A 19735-nucleotide genomic window follows, 5' to 3' on the forward strand; every position below is an offset into this window, starting at 1 on the left:
GCCATATCAAGTATATTTTCTAATCATAATGGTATGAAACTAGAAATCAGAAACAGGGGGAAGATTGGAAAGTTCAAATAAATGGAAATTAAACAACTGACTCCTGAACAACCAATGGTTCAGATAAAAAACAAAAGGTAATTCAGAAAATATCCTGAGACAACAAACAGAGGTGTAGCCTACTAAAAGTTGTGGGAGGCAGCAAAAGCAGTTCTAAAAAGAAAGTTTAGTGTGACAAATGCTTACATTATTCTGAAACAACAGCCAGACAGGACACTCAAGAAAGGAAATCATGGGCAAATATCCCCGATGCACACAGATGGTAAAAATTCTCAACAAAGTACTAGCAAACCAAATTCAGTAACACATTAAAATGATCATACACCATGAGCAAATGAAATTTATCCCTGGGATGCAAGGATGGTTCATCATATGTAAATCAATAAGCCTGAAACACATTAACAAAGTGAAGGATAAAAAATCATATTATCATTTCAATAGATGAAGAAAAAATATGTGAGAAATTCAACATCCTCTCAAGATTAAAAACTCTCAACAAATTAAGTATAGAAGGAATGTGCCTCAACATAATAAAGGCCATATATAAGGAAGCCCACAGGAACATCATTCTCAACAGTGAAAAGCTGAACTCTTTTCCTCTGATATCATAGACAAGAAAAGGATTTCACCACTTTTATTCAATACAGTACTGGAAATCCTAGCCTGAGCAATTAAGCAAGAAAAATAAATAAAAGGCATCCAAATCAGAAAGGAAGAAGTTAAATTGTCTCTGTTTGCCAATGGCAAGATCTTATATATATCAAAAATTCCTAAAGATTCCACCAAGAAACTATTAGAACTAACACACGAATTCAGTAAAGTTGCAGGATACAAAAATCAACATAGAAAAACAAGTTGCATTTCCATCCACTAGGAATAAGTTATTCAAAAAACTTTTTAAGAAAACAACCCATTATAATAGCATCAAAAACAATAAAATACTTAGGAATGAATATAACCAAGGAGATAAAAGAAGTATACTCTGAAAACTTTTAGATATTGATGAAAGAAATTAAAGAAAGCAAAAATAAATGGAGAGAGATAATATGTTCTCAGATTGGAAGAATTAATATTGTAAAAATATCCACACTACCCAGAGCAATCTACAGATTCAATGTAATCCCAACCAAAGTCTCCTGGCATGTTTTTCACAGAAACAGAAAAAACAATCTTAAAAATTATATGGTATCACCAAAGTCCCTGAATAGCCAAACCAACTTTGAGAAAGAAAAATAAAGCTGGAGGCATCCTATTTCTTGATTTCAAACTATATTACAAAGCTATGGTAATTAAAACAGGGTGATACTGGCATAAAAACATGCACATAGATCGATGGAGTAAAATAGAGAGTCCAGAAATAAACCCACCCATATTCAGTCAACTGATCTGAAATGCATGGCAAGAATACACAATGGGGACAGGATAAAATGAAATAAGACTATTTTACACCATATACAAAAATCAACTAAAAATGGATTAAAGCCTGAATCATAACATTGAAACCATAAAACTCTTAGAAGAAAACATAGGGGGAAAGCTCTTTACCATTGCTCTTGGCACTAATTTTTTGGATGTGAAACCAAAAGCACAGGCAACAAAAGCAAAAATGAACAGGTGGGAATACATCAAACTAAAAACCTTCTGCATAATGGAAGACAATATTTGCAAGTCTTATATCTGATAAGGGGCTAACATCCAAAATATATAAAGAACTCATACAACTCAAGAAAAATACTACTACTAGTAATAACAGCCCAACAAAAAAATGGGCAGAGGACCTGAGCAGCCATTTTTCGAAAGGAGACATGCAGATGGCAAACAGGTACATGAAAAGCTGCTGAACAGTGTTAATCATCAGGGAAACACAAATCAAAGACACAATGAGATGTCACCTCATGTCTATTATTAGAATGGCTATTATCAAAAAGACAAGACATATAAAGGGTGTGGAGAAAAGGGAAACTTAGTACACTGTTGGTGGGAATGTGAATTGGTACAGTTGTTATGGAAAATAGTATGAAGGTTCCTAAAAATTTTTTTAAATAGAGCTACAGCAAACCCCTACAGAATGGGTACACATTCAAAGGAAATGAAACCAGGACCTCGAAGAGATTATCTGTACTACCATATTCATTGCTACATTATTCACAATAACCAAGATATGAAAACAACTTGAGTGTCCATCAGTGGATAAATGGATAAAATGCGGGGTGTGTGTGTGTGTGTGTGTGTGTGTGTGTGTGTGTGTAATAGAATACCATTTATCCATGAAACACAAGGAAATCCTGTCATTTGTCACAACATGCAACATGGATAAAACTGGTAACTGAATTAAGCCAGATCCAGAAAGACAAACGCTGCATGGTCTCACTTATTGTGTGGAATCAAAAACTGTCCAATCACAGGAGCAGAGAGTGGAATGGTGGCCACCAGGAGCAGGGGGGAGCCAGAGAGATGCTGGTCGGAACACAAACTGGCAGTAATAAGATAAGTTCTAGGGATCTAACATATAGGATGATGATAGTTAATAGTTCTGTTATAACTAGAAATTTGCTAAAAGAGTAGATCTTAACTTTTCTTGGCACCACTCCCTGCCCCAAAACAAGACGATGTGAGGTGATGGGTGAACTACCTTGATTGTGGTGATTGTTTCACAGTGTACATGCATATCAGACCATCATGTCGTGTACTTTGATGTATATGATTTTTATTTGTCAATTATATGCAATGCTCTTAGACTGTGTGCCTGCTTGTGTGGTTTGGTTGGGGGCCTATGGAGACTAAGGGAGACTGAGTCAGCTCCCCATCACACCTGCCGGGACACCACTGTCTGACTAGCACACCTGTAGTCGACATTACAAGAGGACACTGTCCAAAGGAAGGGACAGTCCCCCACCCCACCCCAGGCACCAAGTGCTAGAGGACTGACCAGTGCATGCCTGGAGGAGGGGGGAGAGAAAGTGAAAGGGTGGACATGCCAAAATATTAGGGAGCCACACACACAACAGAATTGGGGGTGTCAAGTTTGGAGAGGTAGAGGATGTGTCCATGGGTGAGAACTTGGAAAACCTGCATTTTCTCCAGAAGGAAAGCAGAAGGTAAGAGGTTTGCAGTCATGTCCAGGGAGACTACCCCTCCCTTTGCCTCAGTCACACTGTCCCTTTCTGTCTGTGGTGGAGACCTGACGGCTTGAGCTCTAGGCTGGACTGCTTGGGTTGGAATCCCATCAGGGCCACTTATTGGCTCTACGGCCCTGAATGTGCCTCTTATTTCCTCTAAGTGCCTCCGTTTTCTCATTGAAATAATAAAGATTGAAAACAGTTTCCGTCTTGGGGGCTGCTGTGAAGATTGGAGCTGATGCTGGTGAAGTGGTTCCGAGTCCAGGGCAAGTGCCCAGCACGTAGCCGTTCTGGCTCACCGCCCTGTACAGGCCTCAGGGCGGGGAGGGCCGGGAGTGCCCACTGCACACCAGGTTCTGTCAGGGTTGCCAGGCAACAAGCTCTCTGGGACCAGGCTCCCCCTCCTTCAGCGAGCCGCTGCTCAGGATTTCAGCTTCCCCAAGGGCACTGGGTGCTGGTAGCTGACATGCCAAGACAGCTCCGGGAACAGCTGGCCCCTGAGTGGGGACAGCGTGTGAGGCTAGCTCTCGCCTCGCTCCATAAAAAGGCAAAGGAGAAGGGAGTGGGGGCCCTTCCTGGAACACAACCATGCTGTGCCCTGGCTCCTTGCCTGCTTCTTGGTGGAAGGGACAAAAAGGTGGGGCCATGTATCCCTGAAGGCGGTGAATTTCTCTGAAGCCTGCTCCATGCCTACACCACGTATTGTGGCATTTGCCTTCCCCAGGCCCCAACACCTTTCTCTGTTCTGCCTGGCCTCTCTCTGCTCTCTGCCAGCAGGCCTGCAGGCTGGGTGTGCTCCCCTCCCCCATGCTTTCACCTGCTCCTGGGGTTTCAGGTGTCACCCTTGGGCTGCACACTCCTGTCTGGGCCATGGCCTCAAGTTCCAGGCCTGGCGAGGCATCACCTCTGGGGCCTGGCATCTTAAGCCTTCACCACACTTAAAACTGAATTAATTGTTGGGATTTTCCTTCCTTAGCCATGAAACAAACAAAAATAAACTCAAAAGCCTTGCCTATCTATTCTCATGAGCTTGGTAACTGGTACTGCCATCTACCTTGTCACCCTGGCCAAAACTCCCGAGGTGCCCCCCAGAACCCTCTTCTGTGGCCAGCCAGCTGGCATGACCTCCTGGGGTCCCATGACATGGCCCTTGCCACCCTCCCCTCTCTGGCTTTCCCAGGACCACACTCTCGCCTCTCGTCCGTCCCACCCTGCACACTCCGCCTGGTTAATCCCCCCAAACACCTCAGTGCCTCCCTGGTTCCTAAGCACATTCGGGCTCCTCACCCTGACACCTGAGGCTCCTTGGGCCAGTCGTTTCTGCTGCTCCAGTCTGTACTCTGGGTCCTGTCAGTGGGCTCCCCTCTTTTGTACACTCTCTGCACCTGCACGCTCCGTGGAGCTGCCCCTGCTGCCTCCTCCACTTCAGACGCCACCTGTCACAGCCCTGCACATCTGTCAGCACCCCAGGCCCTGGAGAAGCCCTCCTGTGAGTCCACTCCTGCACTCCCAGAGCAGAGGCGTGTCCAGGGCAAGTGGCCCTTGTTATTCTGTTTGTGTCATCAGCACACAAACACTTGTCTAATTCTCCTCCATAAGCACTGGTGCTCCTGGGGCTAAAGGCCTGGTTAGAAGCAGTTCACACAAGGGTGCTGCACTGGCCCCCAGGAACACATCTGTTGACTGAATTGCACAGGGACCCCTCTGCCCAGAGAAGAGAAGTCTCTGAAGCCAGGGGACTGGCCTTCTAGGCTGGCAGGGCCGTTTGCCATGGACCCTCGGCATGGCTCCAGGAGACACGGCTCCAACAACCTCCACCTCTTGGGAACTTCCCAGGTCCTGTACAGTGAGGGCTCCTTGGGGAGCAGGTGTTTTCTAGCCCTATCTAGGCCTGTAACTCACCACTTCCTGCTTCGGCTCTCCTCCCTTAGCCCTCTGGCTCTGTGAGCACCGGGCTCCCACTCAGTGCAGCGCTCAGAGAAGGACCTGCTGGGCATTTGCTGCCACCTAGTGAAGGAAGCGTGGCTCAGCCTCTTGCTGAAACAGCAGATCCTGGGCTCTCCCCAGGAACTGGCTCCAGGCCTGAGCCCTGGCGAATGGGGCCATCTGGGGAGAGACAGGTGTGCGTGGGAAGGGCCAAAGCTTCTGTACAGAACAATTAGCACCTAAGCCCCTAAACTGTAATCTGGAATGAGCAAGACCACACCCTACAGAGCCAAGCAGTAACCCTACGGAATGAGGGCCAGCCTCGTTCCCTCTCAAGAAAACTTGGTGGGGATCTGTACAGAGCTCATAACCAGAGGCACCATTTAGGGAAGCCACAGGTCATCCCAGTGCCTCAAGCAGAACTGGCCATGACTTTGGAACTGGTGATTCCCACGAAGCCCTCACAGTCCTGCATGGGTGTCCTGTGCCCATCTCAGGTCTCCTGGTCCTGAAGCCACTGGTTCCCCCTTCCCCAGTACAACACAAAGGCTTGGCTCTACCAGATGAGTGACCACAAGGCGCACATGAGATCATTGATGACAAATGCTTAGCTGGTGCCTGATGCATGGCAACCACTGGGTAAAAATTCCCCCAAACGCCTTAGTGCCTCCCTAGTTCCTAAACACATCACTACTGTTTGCCCAGGCTGCTTACAAACCTCATGAAACTCAGGCCTTGGACATGAAAACAATTCATGGCCAGGTCTTGTACACATTTAAAATAACCAGTGCCTTCAAGCACTAAACCCCCATGTACCAGCCTTCATCCATCGGGCAGTGAGGAGCAGGCCGGAGGCTCAGACCTCAGACTCTCGGCTGCCCCTCCAGCCTGCCTGAGGGGTACACTCTTCCTGCGGTGTTTTCCTCCACATCTAGATCACTGCAATGCAGGTTCTTCCCCCTGCCCATCTCCAGTTTGTAGGAGGGTCCTGGGCTACTTCTGGGGTGAGGCCCGTTTGATGGGCCTGCATTGTTCTCTGGGCTGCATTTTATGCAGATATTCAGCCAGACCTGAGTGTGAGGCTCATCAAAGGGCTGCCATCATGGGCTAACCAGGAGGCCTCATGGCCCCCTGATCCTGCCATCTGGGTGCTGCTAGGAGGGCACTTTCTTTACCCAAGGGGCCCACTGCAGACTTTTTAAACAGAGACTTTCTGGGTTCCAGCTGGTGATGCACAGAGCCAGCCAGAACTAGCTCATGAGGAACTGCTTGTAGGCATCTCTTCCCGACTCCACGTTCAGTTACATCATATTGGTGACTTGAAATCAGCCATGATGGGCATATTCACCATAGAAATCAATAAATGCTACAAATCATGGTACTTTTTGTCTCCAAAGAGCCAATTGTTATACCATTACCAGCACATGAACACTTGTCTAATTCTCCTTCATAAGCACCAGTGCTCCTGGGGCTGAGGGCCTGGTTAGAAGCAGTTCACACAAGGGTGCTGCACTGGCCCCAAGGAACACATCTGTTAACTGAATTGCACAGGGACCCCTCTGCCCAGGGAAGAGAAGTCTTTAATTCCAAGGAGAACACCACGTGTAAACCACTACTTTACCAACCACTGAGCAAGAGGACTTTTCAGGGGACTATCTGAATGAAATGCAAGCTGACAAGTCTCATGAATTTATTATTTATTTTTCCAAATACATGTAACAGAGATTGCAGCTAGTGAAAGGTGATAACTGACATGTCAAGATCATGCCCTGAGGTTTGAAATAAACCCCAAATACTTAGTGTTGTTAAAAAATATCTGTAATAAGCTATTTCTTTATTGGCTTTTCACTTAGCATGCAACAGTGCTCTCTGTGATAAGCCACATGCTTGCACTGGGGAACACACCAAAGGTACCAGACAATGTGCCTAAAGACACATGGAGAAACACAATCTAAAACTTAAATGTGTCTTTTGTTTCTTATTCTTTTGTTCTGACATAATTTGAATTCTTTTTCAATCCTAACACTAGTGCGTCCTTACAGCCCTTCTAGAGTCTTCTTCCTTCATAAAACAGTACCAGTGGTTAGTAGGCAGGCAGCCTTAAGTTGTATCTGTCAATAAGAACCATTTGAAATGAACACTGAAACATCTTTTCTTGTAGCCAGAAGGAAACTGAATGGCTAGTTCAGCTGTGGGCCCCTGGAGCTCAGAGGCTGCAGGCAAGGCTGTGAGACCGTGCGGGGGTGAGGGGATCAGTCATAGTGGACCTTGCCCTCGGCCACCCCGGAGCTGGACAAGTCCCCATTGCAGAGTTTCTGCAGTGGGGAAGGAGGCCTGTCCCCCAAGGCACAGGGGGGCACCTTCATCATGTACTTTCGAAAGGCCTTTTGAATGACAGCCGCACATCGTTCCTCTTCCTTCCTCTTGGTGGTGGTGACTATGGGCTCGTATAACTTCTTGAAAGGGTTGGCTTCCATGAACTTCTCCTCCATCATCGCCTTCATGCTATCCAGGCCGTCAGAGTCACCGAGGACCCTGGTGGTGAAAGCGAAGAGAATGTCCAGGCAGTGGAGGCGATCTCCACTCACCATGGGCAAGTCCATCACAAGAAACTGAAATTTATTTGGCTTTGCCACACGTAAAGGCTCAGGAAGGGCATCAGCAAAGTCAGAGAGGGCAGAATATTTGATAAATTGGGTTGCTTCTGGGTCAAATTTTTCCCAGATTTCATAGAATATTTCAAAGTCATCTTCACCCAGAGGGTCCTCGCTTTCTTCAGTGGCTGTGTTGAAGTTCTCTAAAATCACGGCAATATACATGTTGACAACAATGAGAAAGGAGATGATGATGTAACTGACAAAGTAGGTTATGGCGACAGCAGGCAGGTGGCAGTTTTCTGATCTGGAGTCACACGAGTCGTTGGTTCGCAGCATGGGGCTGAGGAGGGCGTCCCAGCCTGCTGACGTGGTTATCTGGAAGAGGCAGAGCATGCTACCAACAAAAGTTCGGAAGTGGAATATGTCATCAATTCCAGCCTCTTCTTTCACTTTGGAAAACCAGTTCATACCAAAAATGGCATAAATAAACATAACCAGAAAAAGTAGAAGACCAATGTTGAATAGAGAGGGAAGGGACATCATGAGAGCAAACAGGAGAGTCCTGATTCCCCGGGCCGCCCGAACCAGCCTCAGGATTCGGCCAATCCGAGCCAGCCGGACAATTCTGAAGAGTGTTGGCGGGAACGGAATGTGCTCCTGGTGCTCCAAGGCAGAGACCATCGTACCTTGGAGAAGGAAAGGGGTGGTCAGTTCCTGCAGGCACACCACCCTCAGACCCGGCCTGCCTCTTCTGCCTCGAAACCTTGGTGAGACCAACTTTAAGCATTCTTTGCAATTTATGCACATATGAACAATATCAGGGAAAATATCTGTGCCTTAACTTGGAAAATAACCTCCAAGAGCCATAAGTTGTTGCATGGGACTTTAGGTGCAACAGGCTGTCTACTGTTTCCCATATTCACTGGATATGGAAAATGGAAAACAGATAAACTAGCGGTGGGCTCTTTTACAGTACAGTGCAAAGAGAAATTTCTGCTACTGAAGGTTGGCTTGAGCCTGAGCTGTCAGTGGAAATATTGGAACCTCTAACCCCCAACTTCCTGCATGGGACAGAGTCTTACGTGTGCAGAGGAATCGGAACACAGCCTGCTGCGAGGCTCAGATAGGGCTGGAGGGAGATGGGGCGCTGGGATGCTCCCTTCTGGGCCAAAGTGCCCAGACAGCTCCTGTTTGTCAATATGCTCATTCCAAGGACGTCTGAGGTCCCAAATCAAAACACTGAAGGGACCAAATCAGAGATGCTTTCCCTATTGTTGTTGACACTCCCAAAATGGCATCACAAACCAAGGTTCCTGCGAACAGCTGAGTATTTGGCTCTGCAGGCAAGTGACACAAGGATTTGAAGTGACTCCACATTTTGGCCCAGATATTATAAAATGGCTGGAACATGCTTGTCTTGTGAAGACATGGCCTTGTTCTTGCTCTGGGGATCCCCTAGTCATTGGAAGTGATGGGCACCCAAAATTACCTGCTGTCACCTAATGACTGAAGAGAACCAGTTAGTGATATACTTCAACAACTGCCCAACTGTGCCAAAGAAGTTTAATCCATATGTTAATTGGTCAGCCAACCCTGGTGAGTGTGGGACTTATTAAGTACCAATTCAACAACTGGAGGAGGTCTGTCCTCTCAGGCCACCTCCTGATTATTTCTTTGACTAATCACACCAACAGTAATCCACCCTTTCTCCAAGCTCAGTTCTTTTGCATACCATGGGATTTAGTGTCCAGTTAATCCCTCATCGTTTTCTAACTCTTTAAGGTGAGGAAGCCTTAATACCTCAACTGGATTGCTAACTCCCAGAGAGTGATTCACTTGGACTCACTTATTTTGTATTTCTCTGAAAGCTTAGGAAAGAGCTTGGGAAAGTGTGGAGGCTGTGCTGGGTGGCAGACCTTCTGGAAAAGGCACATAAAATGTTGCCCACATTTGCTCAATGCATGGATTTTCTCCTCCCTGGAGCAAAATGTTACCCAGTGAAATGCAGTGTTGCTGCAACTGCCTAGCACTGTTCAAAGGACAGAAGTCAGAGACGTTCCCACACACTGTACAGTGCCTGGTGCTGCCTGGAAGGAGCTTGGTAAATAATGGAAAACTGAGCTGCCCTCTCCACACTGGAGGAGGGGCTGTTAATGAAGACTTAAGGTCTATTTAACCATAAGCATGCGTAAGAATCTACTGCTAAACTTCATCTACATAAGCGTCATGGCTTAGAAACCAGATCAGACTAGGAGCTGTACCATTGTCTTACTCTTGGAAATGTCTGCACTGCTGCTCTAGAGACAGCAACTGAAATATTTTGATCCAGCATATCTGTTCAGTGCATCCTTTCCAAGAGCACAAAAGCTTCCACTTGTGAAATCAGTTTTTATTGACTTCATTGCTTTTTGAACTATGAGAGGGGCCCCTGGGCAGTTTTACATAATTATAAAAAGTCAAATTATCGGTTTAGTTAAGAGCAAACTTCAAAAACTCAGAATAAACTCTTATGGTTTAGCTGTGAAGAATTTAATTTCAAAGTTGTGTCTGTGTGTGTGTGCGCGCGCGCGCGCGCGCGTTTTATATAACGTTGGCATGTGGCGATAGCCCTTTTTTCCCTATTCTTCTTTCATACATCTTGTGGTTAATTCTGCCTATGGTTTGGGAAAATATACTGATTATAGGGAAAGGTTGGTTGGAGAACGGGGTCCAAGCAGTTGAGACAAGCATAGTTCACATTAGGATTCAAGCTAACAAGGGATAAAGAATAGAGAGAGAGCACTGATTGTCGCTAGGACACACTATTGGAAGCGAGATCTAAGTAGGGCTATATAGGAGGTGGGGGAAGGCCCCACAGCATCACTGGGCACAATAATTGTGATCTATATCCACATGGATTTTGAATTAAGCAAAAACAGGGAAACTAAATGCTAAATCATTAAAGCTAAAAAATGGTTTTTAGGGCTTATAGTCACACAGGAAAGGTAGGATTTTGACTCACTTATCTGGATAAAACAGGTACCCCTACAAAAACTTATAAGTTATCTTAATTTTGTCTGTCTCCATTGGAAAAATGGCCCACATAATCACTGAGCTCTCCATTTCAACACTGTGGACAGCCAAAGTAATGGAAGTTACTCCTAGCCGCTTCCCAGCAGAGAATGGCACAGGAGCGCCTGTGCATTCTTCCAGAAACCACATAAGCCTAAGTTGTCACTTTGGAATAGTCTGGACATGCTTCCAAATGATACGATTTACAAGTTCACTTCTGGCTCTCAGATGAAGGCCCCTCTGGCTGCTGCTTTTACTTACTAACAATAGAAAGGACCACAATCACACAATCAAACAGGTTCCAGCCATTGGTGAAGTAGTATTGCCTCAAAGCAAAGATTTTGATGAGACACTCAATTGTAAAGATGCCCACAAAGGCCAGGTTGAGTTGCTCGAGGACGTTTTTCGTGCTCTTGGGCTGTTGGTCTGACTCAGCCATCATGCAGAGCATGTTGAGGATGATGAGGATGATGATGGTGATGTCAAAGGCCTGGCTTGTGACCAGGTCAAACATGAGGCCCTGGCATTTATTCTGAGGGGGAAAAAAGTTAGCATAGGTCATTCTGAGTTGAAAGAATGAAATCACATACGTTCGAAAAGTATACACAACAGGATTTGCCCTTTACAACTAAAGCAGTTCCCTGAAAAATGCCCAGGCCCTTTGTAAAGGGCAAGAAATTCTTGTATCTATATTTTCATTGAAATTTAATTGGGTAAGTGGTTTTAAGTTAGAGGCTTATTAGCTTTAATTCCATTTTAAAATAAAATATATAAATGGAAAAATGTTTAGTAACAACATTATCTTGATGTGATGATGTGAAGGATGATTTTGCTTTGTTTAAATAAAAACAGCTCATATTGGACTTAGTAATGAAAATATAAACTTTGGTCTTTATACTTCATCTGTTTCTGTATTTTGACTTCAATAATATTAGTGCACAAAATACCTGCCCACGTAATTATGTTGGACAAAATGGAATTAACATCTCCAGATCTCCATACGTCAGTTCAGAATAATGAGACCTTAGTCTTAACCAAAACCCTCTATTCAAGCAATTTGTGAATGCTAATTTGCTAATTTTCATTCCCTAGAATGTAAGGCTAGATAAAATGGGCTGTGATGTAATGGTTACTAAAAACGTAATAGAAAAGTTCATTATTTCATTGCTGATGGTGAGTGTGTATACTGGGTTGTGCTGAGATGGCCACGCTGCTCACATAGTGAGTACATGCTGATTGCTCTGGCACAGGTTATGGCTCCAGCTCGCACAGCCAACCTCCACATGCAGCAAAAGGACTCAATCATTCTGCTCTTTGATCTGACCACTGAGGCACTCCTCTGTTGTTAAGCACCAACTCAGACGCTGATGTTGTTGGCATGCTTGGCTACGCCTTCCTAGCTTTACAATATATGGGTTTATCACATTGCCTTGTATCACCATCTAATCAAAGTATACCCACTTCTTACACTTAGGGGACTCACAGAGCCCAAAGAATTAATCTTTGGGGCCCTAGGCATCTGTTATGGTAACTGAGCAAAAGATAACATTGGTTTGTGGAGCAAGACAGAAGCTTTTGGGCTTGAGGGCTAATACAGAAGTAGTAGCGAGGGAGGGGGGTGCAGGGAATGTTTGAATGAGGGGCCTGTGGGATTCGAACAGAGGACCAGGAGCTCTGAAGGGAGCTAGGAAGATGTCCTGTGCACATTGAGTTTGAGGTGGCAGTGGGGCATCTGAGGGCCATGGGCAGAGTTTGGAGCTCAGGTTTGGAGTTCATGTACAGAGCTAGAGTGTGGAGGTCAGGCACCAATCCTCACAGGATTAAAACCATGAGAGTGAATGACGTCACTCATAGGAGTGAGGGCGATGAAAGAAAGAGAGGGACAACATGGGAGGGCAGTGCTTCGGAGTGGGCTCCAGGAGCCCTAAAGCTCTCGTCAAGGAGCCTAGAGAAGAAATGTAAATGTCAAGTGCATTTCCTATGTGAGGATGCATCTGGGAAGTCAGAAAGGACCTGGAGAAAAGATGCTTTTAGGGGTGCTCTCCAGAGGCAGAATGACTGGGAGGACAAGGGTGAGGAGAGGGGAAGCACCAGCCTTACAGTTCAGCTCTGACATTTAGACAAACAGAGGACGTTAAGATGTAAGTGACCTAAAGTGGCAGATGACCCAAAGCACCCTACATCCCTTTAGAATGCAGTGACTCCTACACCTTGTGGGATTCTTATACCCAGTAATGCAGCTGCCCTTGGGGACAGTCCAGGAGGAGTCAGAAATGATTCCAGACCCCTTGTTCTACTGCTGGGAATAATATGCGTCACTGCTCAGGCTCACACAGCTGGGCCTCCCCCAGCATGCAACTGCTATTCATTTGTTCCAAGGGTGAATATTTAGATTTTAGAGATTAAAAAAAATACGTGGGAAGGTAAAGCTATGAGTTAAGGACTAACAGCTGATGCAGTCTTAGCTCAAACTAAGGGACATCTGGGGGTATGATGTTGGATTTATCTGAAGCAAAACTGCTCCCTGGAATATAGATGCTAACATAAATGTGCATCAATTGGTGAGGTGGTGCTTGGTTACTGGAATCACTCATTGTGAAGCCGATGAGTGAACTGTAGCTACACACGGAGGGCTGTGGCATGGCACCTGCTCCCAGAGGAGCCACATGGCAAACGCGTCATAAAAGACAAAGAACATTTCCCAGGGTAAAGCAGACACATACCCAGAGCATTGGAGAGGCCTAGAAGCTGCATCTGGGCCACAACAACTTTTCTTTGGCTGTGAGCTCATGGCTTGCTTCCTATTCTTTGTGAAATAAACTGGTAAATATATGGGGACTCAGTTCCATGGGTCTTTTAGTTAATTCCAAATCTAGTACCACCAGGTATTGAGTCAGTGGTTGTAAAATACACACATGTAAATAAAAATTCTCTGTATTTTGTGTTGGCTCAAGTTCAAATAAGAACTTCAAATAGAAATTCATTCTAGATTGGTACTTCCAAGCTAGATTTGGCTTAGGTGGACTGAAGTTCCACATCCTATTAACAGATTAAATATCCCCAAATATAATTTTGTCATTAACCCCCTTGGTCAAAAATTCTTGACTGTATAGATTTTAAACACTTTGCACTAACATGCATAGATATTTTTAGTGCAACACAACTGTTTGATCCTAGTGGGATGGACTTTGTGTGGTGCCCTAAAACATATTCTTTCATTCAACTAGTAATTACTAAGAAACACTTTATGCCAGGCTCTATTCTAAGTGCTGGGAATACCAGCAAATTAAACATCTCTTTGATAATTAGGGGTGTTGTGTTTGAATAACAATCTCCAAATTTCTACCTGCTTCAGACATCAAGGCCCTCTTTCATACTGCTTTCCCAGACTCACCAGCCCCCACTCACCTTCCCTACCTTGAAGGCCGTCAAAATGCACTCATCAGAGTTACGAACTCTGCCGTTATATGACTTTATAATCAAACACTCCCCAATCCCAGGGTCCCAGTTAGACTGGAACCACAGAGCCACACTTCGTGCCTAGTGAAGCAGGATTCACAGGTAGCAGAGGAGGCAAATTATGGCCTTAGGCCAAATGTGGCCCACTGCCTGTTTCCGGATAGCCGCAGGCTCAGGACCAGTTTTACATTTGTTAATGTTTGGGGGAAAACTCAAAAGAAGAATAAGGATAAGATTTTGACACGCGAAGATTACATGAAATCCAAATTTTAGTGCAAGCTGTACTGGAACACAGCCATGCATATTCATCCTCCATCTCCCATGGCTGTTCTTGTGCTCCCACGGCAGAGGTGAGTAAATGGCTGGACCATAAGGCCTGCAAAGCCTGAAATATTTACTGTCTGACCCTTTACAGAAAAAGTTTACCTACTACCGATACAGAAACTTAATCACAAATACTTGTGAAGTGGAGCCAGTATGCATGGCTTCAACTGCACAAGAGGAAAAACTGGTAAAAGATACTATAAATACATTTTAAATTGACCAAGACTGAGTTAAAACAAACTGCCAAGCTGCAGTGAGTATATACTAAGCACCTGTTATGCTCTCCTCAAAAAAGCAAATTAAAGCTATTGTCCTAGTTCTTTCTATTGAATTTGAACATCAAATTTTCCTAAGAACTTGAGCCATACACCTGTGTATCTGGGGTTTTATTAAATTCTTAGGATAATGTCTTTAAATTTAAAACAAAAGGAGAATGGCATTGCAGATATCTGACTTCCTCACGGCCACTTAATGGATCTATGTACTTAGAATCAATCAATTGCTCTCACCCGAGGCCTTGGAATGGGCTTTTGAGGTTTTTTGGATCCTAATTTTTTCATTGCATTGTAGTATTTCTTCTGTTCTTCTGTCATAAAAATGTCTTGACCACCTAAGTACATGGAGAAGATAAGAGCTAATTATCATTAACAGCAGTTTGGAAATAAGTTCTGGATTTTCAGGAACAGTTTCAAAGTTATATTACATTCTATTAACAATCCCTAAAATTCCAATGAGAAGCAAAAGAGGCTGGACTCTAGGGCAAGGCTGCAAGGAAACATGGTATAAATTAAGGAGTAAAGCAGAAATGTTACTTTTATCAGTTACATTTCACTTTTTATAATATAAACAAAGATTACAAATTCTTTGCAAACATCCACAGAATCTTTACAAAAATCAAATACATTTCAGTTCGCTACAATGAACCCACCATGCAACAAAAATAGAAATCAGTAACAAAAATTTGAACAAAAAATCCCACAAAGTGGCAATTAAAATTCTCCTAATGAATGCATATATCTAATATATATATATATGTGTGTGGGTATACATGTATGCATACAGACACATACCCACACACATATATGGAGACTCATAAAATCCATCCAGAGCCATTCTCGGAAAAAAAATTAGAGAGCTTTAAATGTTTTCATTACTGAGCGAGACAGAATAGAAAACGAACTAGAATTTTCATTTCTGGAAATTTTGGGGGTGGGGGTAAAAGGGTAAAACATTTAAAAATGCTAGGTAAGATAAAACAGAACTCCTTTTAAATACGCAGCTGAACGTGCATAAAAGTAACGAAAGTCTCCAGGGTCTAAAAATCAAGAGCAAGCAAAAGACAAAGTAGTAAATTAGCCCCAAAGCCATGGTTGGCCCTAAAGCATTTGCTAATCTCCTTAAAAACTAGAATTTGGCCTTTAATCACCACCGTGGGGTCACAGGGAAAAAGGCAGTGGGCTTATGCGAAGGCTCCTGCATGAATCTGGGATGCTCCAAGTGCTGCAATGAGAGGGTGAAGAAGAAAACAATCTGTCTGTTAGTGATGGAAGACAACTAGTACTATGTCTGTACTATGGGAAAAATCCCAGTCTTCCCTTACGATGTGTAAATGCAGGCCTGCCTTGATGAAGGGGTAGGGGTCTGAATTTACACCATCAGTATGGACCAAAAATATACAGCGCTCGGACAGTCTCTCCAACAAAGGGTGCTGGGAAAACTGGATACCACACAAAAAAGAATGAAATCAAATTCTTACCTAACACTATATTAAAAAGTCAACTCAAAATGGATCAAAGACATAAATGTAAGATCTAAAACAATAAAATTCTTTAAAGGAAACATGGGACAAAAGTTTCACAACATCGACTTGGCAACAGTTTCTTAGATATGACACCAAAACACAGGTAACAAAAGAAAAAATAGACAAACTGGACTTCATGAAAATTTTTAAAATTTATGCATCAGAAGACATTATCAATGGAGTAAAAAGGCAGTCCACAGAATGGAAAAGAACGTTTGCAAATCTGATACAAGATTGATATCCAGAATATATGGAGAACTCCTAAAACTTAACAACAAAAAACCCAAACAACCCCATTCAAAAATGGGCAAAGAACCTGAATAGACACCTCCCAAAGAAGATTTACAAATGGCCAATAATAAGCCCATAAAGATAGTCAGTATCCCTCATTATTAGGGAAATGCACATTGAAACCAAAATGAGACATCACCTCACACCCATTAGGATGGCTACTATCACAGAACACCAGAAAATCTCACAAGAAAACAAGTACTGGTGAGGATACAGAGAAATTAAAATCTTTGTACATTGCTGGTGGGAATGTAAAATGGTACAGTCTTTGTAGAAATCAGTTGGCAGTTCCTCAGAAAATTAAAAACAATATTATATGATCCAGCAATCCACATCTGGGAATGTACCCCAAATAATTAAAAGAAGGGTCTCAAAGAAATATTTGCACACCCTTGTTCATTGCAGCATGATTCACAATAGACAAAAGGTGGAAGCAACCTAAGTGTCCATCAGTGAATGAATAAAGGGGCAAACTGTGGTACATAAATACAATGGAATATTATTCAGTCCTTAAAAATAAGGAAATTCTGAAATTTGCTACAATAAGGATGCACCTTGAGGACATGATGCTAAGTGAAATAAACCAATCACAAAAGGACAGATCCTGAATGATTCCACTTATATGAGGCACTTAGAATAGTCAGAATCATAGAGACAGAAAGTAGGGTGATGGTGCCAGGGGCTGGGGGAGGAGGAATGGACGGGTAGTGTCTAATGGGCATAGAGTTTCAGTTTTGCAAGATGAAAAGAGTTATGAAAATGAATGGTGATGACAGTTGTACAGCATTATGAATGTATTTAATACCACTGAACTCTACCCTAAAAATGGTTAAGATGGTAAATTTTATATTAGGTGTATTTTATCACAATAAAAAAAAATACAGCCCAGGAAGTTGATTTGGTTGTTTTGGGAAGCTTAGCAGGCACGAGAGTGTGCAGTAGGGATATGCATCATGATGGTGCTAATGCCATATTTGGAGACTGTCCTATGAATGTGCTGTGGGAAAAGAAGATGAGTAATTGTAGAAGATGTTAGTGCTATCATTCCTGTAGTCATGAGAATCAGGTTTCTCAGTGTGGAAAAGAGGAGATATAGACGTATTACAGGAAGCTAAATGAAAACCTCATGGTCTTGAATTTGAATGAATGGCATACATATTCCCACAAATATTTTTCCTTGAAGTCCTCATTTGAATTAACTCTGTGCACTGAAAAACGGAGAAGAAAGAGCAAGCATTCCAGGCTGTGGTCCGGGGACACCATTTCCTGCAACAAACCAGACCTCCTTAGACAAACAGCTGATTCCTGGTGCAGGAAACATCTTGTCATCCAGGGCACAAGAAAACCAACATAAGGGCAGGACCTTATCTGAATCCTGATTGAAAAGAAAAAAATCTTTAACATCCATTAATCAAAGAATGAATAAATACTATTTTAAGACAATGAAAGACTTGAGGAAATTTGAATATTGGGTATTTGACAAATTTAAAAGAATTCATGTCAAAATTTTTTAGGTATGATAATGGAAGTGTGGTTATGTTTAATTAAAAAGAGGTAGGTTCTGAAATATCTGTAAATTCAATGCTGGGATGTCTGTGATTTGCTCTATAAGGAAATCTGGTGTCAGGATTGGGTAAGGGGCACAGATGGCAGAAGGATGTTCTTAAGTCAGTAAGTGCTGTGCCAGGGGAGGGGTATTTTAGATTCATTTTAGTATATTCTTGGGCATGTTTGAAGTGAAAAGTGAGAACAAAAATTAAAAAGTGTATACAAAGTGAAACAAAAAAAATGCTATGGCCTGATCAAAACAGTGATTTTAAAACAGTAAAATAACAAGGTCTGACATCCAAATTGCAGGTACCAACTGCAATCAAGGTGCATGTGACAGAGGTGACCCTACATAGCACGGTTCTGAGTATCAGATAGCAATACAGTTGTGTATGGACAGGGAATGACTCTACCCACAGACACCAAGAAGGCCACAACATCAAGATATGTTCTGGATGGATTACAAGGGTTCAACAGAAAAATTCAAAAGAGCCATAAAACTAGTAGGAAAACAAAGGTGAATGTTTAGTTAGCAGATTTTAGGACTGAGAAATGCTCTCTGTTTCATAAATACAAGAGAATTCAGAAAGGACAAGTTTGGGAGGTTGACTCCATAAAGATGCTAGATGTCCCTAAGTCAAAAATATCATTACAAAAAAATAAGAAGCAAGTTACAAATTGGAGTGCTTACATATAAGCATAAGAAGGATGACAATATCACTTTTAAAATGAGACAAAGCTATAAACAGAAATTCTTGAGGGAGAAATACCTATGGCCATCAACTTGTGAAAAGTATGAACTTTGCAAATGATCAAATAAATGCATATAAAGCAATGAGATACACTTTTACCTATCAAGCCAAAAAAGGTAATGTTATAAAAATCTGGATTATCAGAATAGAGTAAAAAGGCATTTTCACATTTTGCGAAAGGAAAGTACCCCAGGATTGAATTTTGGAAAGGTAATTTGACAATATATCTTTAACGCCCTAAATTCTAGGAACTTACCCTGAGGAGTTAATCAGAGATACACATAAAGAATGTTAGGGAAGTTTATGATTGTTTTACAAGAGCAAGAAATCCAGACATGACCTAAATGTCTAAAAAAAAGAGAGGGAATGATTAAGATAAGTTATTATCTACCCAAAATATGGGATGTAATTCAGCCCTGGAAACTGGCATAACTAAGATAATTTCATGACATGGGCTCAGAACTAATGGAGAGTAAGGAAACTACAAAATTAAAATAACTGTAATTGTAATCTCAGCCATGTGAAAGGACTACGGATTTAGTTAGAAAGGAGCTGGAAGGGATCAGACCATAATGATGGTGCTTCAGCTAATATGGTTCCCACTTGGTGGTCACCTGATGGGTGATTTAAATTTACTTTTTATCTTCCTTTTTTTCCATATCTACTACAAAGCTCCTATGAAATATAGTCAGAAAAATAAACATCTGTTTGTGTGGGGGAAAAGTCTCCCCAAAACCTGCTTCTTCCCATCCATCTCTTTCCAAATAAGTTCAATAAATCTGCTGGGTGTTGGTACCAGGACAGAAG

The 19735-nt window shown here is 42.9% G+C and overlaps 1 protein-coding gene across 5 annotated transcripts in view; it reads right to left on the bottom strand.

The window, feature by feature from the left end:
• Positions 1-6792: 6792 nt before the first annotated feature.
• The window catches only part of SCN11A (sodium voltage-gated channel alpha subunit 11), a 92284-nt gene continuing 79341 nt past the window's right edge, over positions 6793-19735 (bottom strand). For all 5 annotated transcript variants that reach the window (XM_073222667.1, XM_073222670.1, XM_073222668.1 and 2 more), the window contains 3 exons: positions 15046-15150; positions 11015-11285; positions 6793-8388 (listed from right to left, as the gene is read on the bottom strand). In XM_073222667.1, coding sequence (XP_073078768.1) covers positions 7358-8388; positions 11015-11285; positions 15046-15150 — 1407 coding nt within the window. In that variant the 3' untranslated portion in view covers positions 6793-7357. The remainder of the gene's footprint in view (positions 8389-11014; positions 11286-15045; positions 15151-19735) is intronic.

This window comes from Manis javanica, chromosome 15 (genome assembly GCF_040802235.1).
Source record: "Manis javanica isolate MJ-LG chromosome 15, MJ_LKY, whole genome shotgun sequence".
NCBI lineage: Eukaryota > Metazoa > Chordata > Mammalia > Pholidota > Manidae > Manis > Manis javanica.